The 8,649-nt window shown below is 28.5% G+C and overlaps 1 protein-coding gene across 1 annotated transcript; it reads left to right on the forward strand.

Moving 5' to 3' along the window:
* The first annotated feature begins 4,691 nt into the window (after positions 1 to 4,691).
* LOC126702675 (calreticulin-3-like) lies at positions 4,692 to 6,964 on the forward strand. The gene is made up of 2 exons (XM_050401496.1): positions 4,692 to 4,798; positions 6,685 to 6,964. Exons 1-2 carry the CDS (start codon positions 4,692 to 4,694, stop codon positions 6,962 to 6,964), a joined length of 387 nt encoding a protein of 128 aa, XP_050257453.1.
* Positions 6,965 to 8,649: the final 1,685 nt, after the last annotated feature.

Here is an 8,649-nt window from a genome sequence, read left to right on the forward strand (position 1 = left end):
AATGGGTTGAGTTTTGTTATTTAATTTGAAATATTTTTTTATAAAAATAATGACAAATAGATAATAACAACTTCATAAAAATTAAAAATGTTATATACAAACTTAATAAAATAAAATGGTCACACTTACCAACATTAACAATAAATAACGACAATTGATAATAAACTATATTGTAATGATTTTAAAATATTAAAACTTTGAAGAAAATTGTAAAACTTCATATATTTGCGGTTTTTTTTTTTTTTTTTGTTGACAACTCAATATATTCAAAAAAAATTTATATTAAATTTTGTTTGGTTTAAGTTTCTTAATGACCCTCTTGAACAAAATTTCTAGAGCCGCCATTGCACAAATAGCAGCCAGTAGAAGCATATCCGGTTGAGCTACAAAATCAACTTTAGTCCACAAGCCATCTCTGTGATTAGTTCAAAATTGCTGAATAAACGGAGTCCTATTGCTGCATAAAACTTACACATTAATGTGACAACAACTGTGATTGGGCGCTTCAACCATCTCATAAATAAATATTAGATCTAATTGCTTCTTTGTAATTGGTGACACATCAAAGCTCAATGTAGTAAATGTTATAGTACCCCTAACATTACTCTTTCCTTTATGCAATACTAGCTGATATACCATGCATGGTGTATTTTGAAATATTTGTAAGAAATGTTTTATGACCAAAATATAATACTTATTATAAGTTATAATATTTGGGGAAATAATTTCAATTATTTCCTAATTAGAAAGGAAAAAAAGAAAAAGAAAATTGTTTAAATTAATATAATTAAGAATGTGAATTTATCTTTCTCAAAAAAAAAAAAAAAAAGAATGTGAATTTATTGCTGGACTTAATTAACAATATTTAATTATTTTTATTACTTTAGCACACATAAATAACGAATACATGAAAATAAAAGCATTTTCCCCTATTAATACTCTTTTTAGTTACATAGCACAAAGTAAGTTATTACATGTCATTTGAAAGGAGTTATGAAATAAATACCAGTTAGCTTAATTGGTTAAGGACTTATGAAATAAGTACTAGTTTGCTTACTAAAAAAAAATCTTATCGATGCTTTCGCCTAATTATAAGGAGCAATCATCATAAATGGAAGACCATAGATTTCAATCATTATAATATCTATTAAAAAAAACTAAGTAAGAAAATGTAAATTGTTAAGATTAATATAGTTAAAAATATTTAATTATTTGGACTAATTTGAACACTCATATATTTTTATATTCTTGATTGCATGTATTATTAAAATTGATTTTGTCTTGTAATGATTTTTGTTTCAATTGTTTCTAAAACAACTAAATACAAAAAAAGAATTTTATATTCCAAATAATTTTTTTTTTATAAAACTATTTCTTATATAAATTTTATAAAGGTGAAAACACCAATTTAGTCCCTACATTTTAGGGTTACGGTCAATTTGGTCCTTACATTTTAGTAGCAGTCAATATGATCCCTGCTATTTTCAACTTGTAGTCAATTTAATCTCTACCGTTAACTCACTAACGGAAAATGTTTACGTGGCAAACGGTCTGCCTTGTTGGGGCATATGTGGCTAACATAATAATATAAAATCAATTAATTAAATATTATAAAAGCCACATCAGCATTTTAATAATAAAAGAAATCCATGTTAGACAAAAAAAATCTAAAAAGATTAATTAAAAGAAAAAAATAAAGAAAACGAATTTTTAAAAGAATCTTCACTTTCTTTTATTTTCTTTAGAATTCTTGCACATTCTTATTTTCCAAACACAATATACCCAGCAACACCCAACACCGAGCAACACCACAATATGAAATCAAATCCCAATACCGAGTGTTTAGCCAAAAAAAACCCAATACCCAGCAGGGAAGGAAGAGATGATCTAAATCCCCTTCTTCTAAGTGACACAAGACACACACCTTAATTATCTGTGACAATATACCTTCTCTCGATACACAATATAATTGGAAGAGAATTATTCAGAAATTTCCATGGAAGGAATGGAATTTTCAACCTCCATAATTTCTTCCAAATCCATTCATTGTTTGTACTTGTGTGAATATTATGTTGAGTGCCTTTTGCAAGAAGCTGATATCTGCTTTTAACTTCAGAAACTCCCCTATTGTATAGAGGCCAAATGAGCATATCTTCCCTACATTCCCTACTCTCCATTTAGCCTGTATCAGAGGGGAATTCAGACATGAGCAGATACTCTTCCAAATCCAGAGTCTTGGGATTTGAATTGTCCCTCAAAGGGAGATAATGGGTATTTAAAGAATTAAACTTAATTTTAAATTCATTATAGAGTGCTTATTTAGTGCTAATGTCGGTATTGGGATTTTTTTGGCTAAACACTCGGTATTGGGATTTGATTTCATATTGTGGTGTTGCTGGGTATACTGTGTTTGGAAAATAAGAAAGTGCAAGAATTCTAAAGAGAATAAAAGAAAGTGAGGGTTCTTTTAAAAATTCATTTTCTTTATTTTTTTTTCTTTTAATTAATCTTTTCCGAATTTTTTTGTTTGACATGGATTTCTTTTATTATTAAAATGCTGATATGGCTTTTATAATATTTAATTAATTGATTTTATATTATTATGTTAGCCACATGTGCGCCAACAAGGCAAACCGTTTGCCACGTAAGCATTTTTCGTTAATGAGTTAACGGTAGGAACTAAATTGATTACAAGTTGAAAATAACAGGGACCAAATTGATTACTACTAAAATGTAGGGACCAAACTGACCGTAATCCCAAAATGTAAAGACTAAAATGGTGTTTTTGCCTTTTATAAAATAACCACCTAAATTTATTCTTTTTTATAAATACTTAATGCATAATTTATAGATAATTAATACATGGAATAAATACATCTATCCCATTAACGCATGGTAATCAATTAATACTTTGATATAAATACAAAATTCTGGTGAGATGGAAGGCTAAATAAAGAAAATTCTCTTTTGTTCTTAAAGAATGCACTACTTGTCCTAACCTTAAATCATGATACCATTACCGGATATTATTTATATATATAAATATAAATATATATATATATTATTCAATCAATGAAAAGCATTTGAAAAGTAGTGATTCTATTTTTAGAAATAATTTTCTTTGGATAAACCATTAATTAGTAGCAATGGTTATTTTTGCCTTAATTACATTTTTATGATAAGCGAGATGTTCATATATTTTCGAGATCTGACTATTTTTTCGAGTATATGCAGTTCTTTTATCACACACACACCAAATTATTTCAGGAGGAAAATTTTTTCCTATATTCTTAGTGGTTTGAATTTGATTATGATGGGATGGTAATTTGCTTAAAACATTTTGCACTTGTTATGTTTTTGCATGTTAGGGACAATAGTTAGGTGAACAGGAGTTCAAGATGAAAATGCTTCCTTTCTTGACTTTTCTTTTGCCATCGTTTTCAATATTTTCAACTAGTTAGGTGAGTTATTAGGTGAACAGGAGTTCAAGATGAAAATGCTTCCTTTCTCGACTTTTCTTTTGCCATCGTTTTCAATATTTTCAACTAGTTAGGTGAGTTATTAGGTGAACAGGAGTTCAAGATGAAAATGCTTCCTTTCTTGACTTTTCTTTTGCCATCGTTTTCAATATTTTCAACTAGTTAGGTGAGTTATTAGGTGAACAGGAGTTCAAGATGAAAATGCTTCCTTTCTCGACTTTTCTTTTGCCATCGTTTTCAATATTTTCAACTAGTTAGGTGAGTTATTTTAAGAAAGTTCTCCTTTGTATTTTATATATAGCTTTCTACAGTAAGCATGAAAGTGCAAGGAAAAGAAAGTGAAGCAAGTGCATGTGCAACAGTGCATGTACATGGAAATATGACGGAAAGAGCGAGTGAAATAGTAAAAAGTGTGTGTGCAGCAAAGCATGTGTAATGTTTTTATGTATTAATCAAATTGTTTTTTTTTTTTTTTTGAGAAACAAATTGTTCTTTTATTGAACTCCTTTGTGCATTCTATTTTAATGTTGTGAGATTAGTTATAAAGTATTTGATAAGATACTTTTATCCTAAGTATTATTTATTATTCTGACAAAATTTTTACACCAAAAAATCTTTGTTTATATATATATATATATATAACACCATAGATTTTCAAGCTTCCACAAAATTTTGCAAAATCTCCAATGGACTAGGCTTCAATTTTTTGTTTCCCTTTGTTATGGGCAGATCAGGCATGTCTACCACTACATTCTCCACAAACACCATTGGACTCTATTAATTCTTCTTTTGCAACACCTTTTGAGCTCGGCATTATCTCGCCTAGAGGGTTGTCGTTGAGTCAAACTGGTTAAATGGGTCTAGTGTAAGTACTGGTGAAGCTGGATCCAATGTCATCTTTTTTTAAAATTTAAATGATTGACACTTTGTACATTGTTAGATTTAAAAAATAAAATTTTAACTGTGAAATAGACTCTCCATTTTGAGTTAAATGAAGAGTATTTTGTTCTTATTTCCGCACTTGTTTACCCAATCCACTCAATGAGAAAGTTGCCATGAATGAGGCTTAGCTAGCTGGAGCCCAAAGCTATACTTTGAGCCTTTGCAACGTAGTTGCCATCTTTGATTTTTCTCAGGACCAATACAAAAAGACAAGCATGGTACCTTGACCGTGAGCATAGCCACTGAGTACAGACCACCAAGTCATTAACGATGGTGTCGATATCTTTTCGCATTGTCTTGGTAGTTGGTCAACCTCCTATTACAATGCCTTATGACCTGTTTGGAAGTTTAGAGAGGGAGGAGAGTAGAGGAGAGTAGTAAGGAGGAGAGTAGAGGGGAATGATTGTCCCCCACCTTGTTTGGATGTTTTTAAAATTAAGTAAGGGGGAGGGGAGTAATTAGTCATTCTCCTTATTTGGATGTTTTAAAAATTAGGATGGAAAGGAGAGGAAATGATTAAATATTTTTAAATAGACAAATTTACTCTTATTTGAAAATGAACTTGCAACATTGGTTTATGATTAATTTGTTAGATTAAATAATTATGACTATAACATGAAATATTTTTTTTTTGATAATTTTTTTTTTCTGATGTCAATTAAATAATCAACATTGGTCTATGATTATTTTTTTTTTTCATTTTTTATTATACTAAAAAAAACCATCCTTAATTGATAATAATTAAAATAAGAAAAAATGTTTGATTTGTTTGTTTAATGAAAAAATCAATAAAATATTGAATTTAGAGTTTCTTTCATTTATTATTATTATTTTTAATTTTTTTTTTATTTTGCTTAGTACGTGAATTTAATTTTTTGAGGATTCGGAGAAGAATTAAGACCCAAAAAAAACAAAAAAAGTTAGAGAGAGTAACTCTATGAATTAACTCAAAAAATAGGATCCTACTATGTAATTTAAATTCAAGTGTTTTCCCACTTACTATTTAGAAAAGAAAGCAACCCAAAATTCTCAAGAGAATATCCCTGCTAACTATTAAGCAATAGCACACAAATTTTGACCAAAACAAATGACAATAATTTTATAATTTCTCAAAAAAATGCAGAATTTCACACACTGAAACATTTATTTTTCATGACCATACTTATCCATTTAGGAACCAATGCCACATTTGTAACATTAACAATGTTTAGTAATTAATGCCACATTTGTGTTATACCTCTAATCCTAAACAGTTTCTTTTCACCTCTAATGCTTACAATGTGTTCAATCATCCGGGTTTTCTTAGCCAAGCCTTCATCATAACCATAACATCCTCTATCCTGGACAATTCTTCCACTTCTCTGTTCTTCTTAACTCAAATCCTAATCTTTCCTCTTAGCAGCTAAAAATTTGCTGCTAAGCGCCAGTGTTTTCTGACAGCCATTGTTAAATATATTATGTATGAGAAACTAGGCAGGTCAGATTGTTCCCCAGTTGCTCTATCTTTTCCATAAAGCTCAACCAATTTGTCGTAGTTTGGAATTGGTTTGTTCTTAAACTCTTTTGCTTTAGGTTTAGCCTGTTAAAAAATGATAACAAAATAAGAATTGTATTAGTATAATGAAATGACCTTGACAAGACAAATCAAATAAAAGAACCAACTTCATACATGCTTAATGTATGAAGTTACTTTGAGCATCCATAAGACAAATCAAATGAAATTTGTCTTCACCCAAAGGTCTGGTAAACACATCCATAAGTTACTTTGAGTGATTGTGTTAGTGGAGGTGGTGTGTAGGAGACTGTTTCAAGGCTTTTCACCACCTAAAAAAAAAAAGTAGGGAGACAGTCATGCATGATTTTCTTTTATTTATGCATGATTTTCTTTTATTCACTCATGAATTCGCTTGTAAGGGAATATGGACATATGTAAGTTCAGGTGATTGAAACTCTCTGACTTTTAATTTTTGCAAGATGATGGCAAGTATCTTTGATGAATTAACCTATAGAGAATTTTCTGAGATATTTGACAGAGGCCTGGAAGATACCATTTAAAATAATACATATTCTCTACCCATTTTTTAGTCTGCTTTTTATCCTTTTAATTGAATGAGTTCAAGCCTAATGTCACACCATATCTAAAATATGAACAGAAATACTCTTCAACCACTGGTTGCTCTTATTAAGGGAACTACTAGTGTATTAATATGTTCTTTCCCTTTTTCATGTCTCTGATATTCCTGTTTCTGTTTTCTTGGTGTAGTTTAATGTTTGGACCAGACATATGTGGTACACAGACAAAGAAGCTTCATGTTATACTCTCCTACCAGGGCCAAAATTACCCCATCAAGAAGGATTTGGAATGTGAAACAGACAAGCTTACTCATTTCTACACATTTATTCTTAGGCCTGATGCAACATATAGCATCCTGATTGACAATCGGGAGAGAGATTCTGGAAGCATGTATGTAGATTGGGATATTCTTCCCCCACGGAAAATTAAGGATGTCAGGGCAAATCAAATAAAAGAACCAACTTCATAGCAACGAACAATATGCAAACACAGAGACATGTTCAATGCATGTGTGTGTGCACATGCTAGAAAAAGTTCTTAAAAAAAAAAATTTTTTTGAAATGTGAGTCAATTTGATTTTTGGACTTTCAATCTTAAAAATTAACACGTGCGCTAGGTTTGTGTCATATCAAAAATTTTATATTAGTATCTTATTTTAAAATCTAATGGATTCACATATGTGAGTATGATAATAATGGACTTCAAATTACTGGAAAACATTTGCATATCACATAATCAAATATATTAGATTTTAACATAAAATACTAACAAAATGTTTGATTTATTATAAACCTAATTTGCAGGGGTTAATAGTTCAAATCAAAATTTTATAGACCAAATTAACACTCAAGTGAAATCCAAAGGCAAAACCCCAAACTAAAAAAGAAAAAGAAAAAGAAAATCATAATAATTATTTGGATAAAATATTATCTTGTTCTCTAAAGTTTATCAAAATTTTTTTCATCCCTAAACATTAAAAGTTTTTTTTTCATCCTTAAACTTTGTAAAGAATTTTTTCAATAGTTTAGAGACAAAAATATGAATGAAAAAAAAAAAAAAAAAAAAAAACGTTTTCAATATTTAAGAATAAAAAAGATCTTTTTTAAAAGTTTAATGACAGAAAGTAAAATGTTTTAATAGCTTAGGAACAAAAACAAACTTTTCAATAATTTAGGAACGAAAAACAAATTTTTTAAAATTTAAGAATGAAAAACAAATGTTAACAAATATGAGGGACTAAAATAGTATTTTACAATAACAATTTTATACTCCATCATCTATGACCTGAATATCTAGCTGGTAATTTGCTTGAATTTTCTACTTACAAGAGATACGCAAGCCCTAAATCAAACACATATCGCATAACAAAAAGTTTTTAAAAAAGTATTTGGACATTCAAATGTGTGTCAATTCGGTTTTGGACTATCAATTTTAAAAATTAAACTGTGCACCAGGTTTATGCCATATCAAACACTTTATATTAGTATTTTTATTTTAAAATCTAATGGATTCACATACGTGAGTATGAAAATAATGGACTTCTAATTACTGAAAAACATGTGCATATCACATAATCAAATACATTAGATTTTAACATAAAATACCAACAAAATGTTTGATTTTTTTTTTGAGCAATGTTTGATTTATTATAAACCTAATTTGTAGGAGTTAATAGTTCAAATCAAAAGTTTATAGACCAAATTAACACTCAAGTGAAATCCAATGGCAAAACCGCTAACAGAAAAAAAGAAAATAATAATAATAATAATAATTTGGATAAAATGCAATTTTCGTTCTTAATTAACTTTATCAAAAGTTTGTTTTTTCATCCCTAAATTTTAAAAATTCTTTTTTCTTTCTTAAACTTTATAAAGAATTTTTTTCAATAGTTTATAGACAGAAATAAAGATGAAAAAGAATGTTTTCAATAGTTTAGGAATGAAAAAAAAAAAATCATTTTTTAAAGTTTAATGACAAAAAGTAAAATTTTTTTTTTTTTTAATAGTTTATGGATAAAGACAAACTTTTCAATAATTTAAGGAAAAAAAACTTTTTAAAATTTAAAAATGAAAAACAAATTTTAATAAAATTTAGAGACTAAAATAGTATTTTACACTAATAATTCTATACTCCACATCTATCATATAACCATGC

The sequence above is a fragment of the Quercus robur genome, chromosome 2 (genome assembly GCF_932294415.1).
Source record: "Quercus robur chromosome 2, dhQueRobu3.1, whole genome shotgun sequence".
In the NCBI taxonomy this organism is placed as follows: domain Eukaryota; kingdom Viridiplantae; phylum Streptophyta; class Magnoliopsida; order Fagales; family Fagaceae; genus Quercus; species Quercus robur.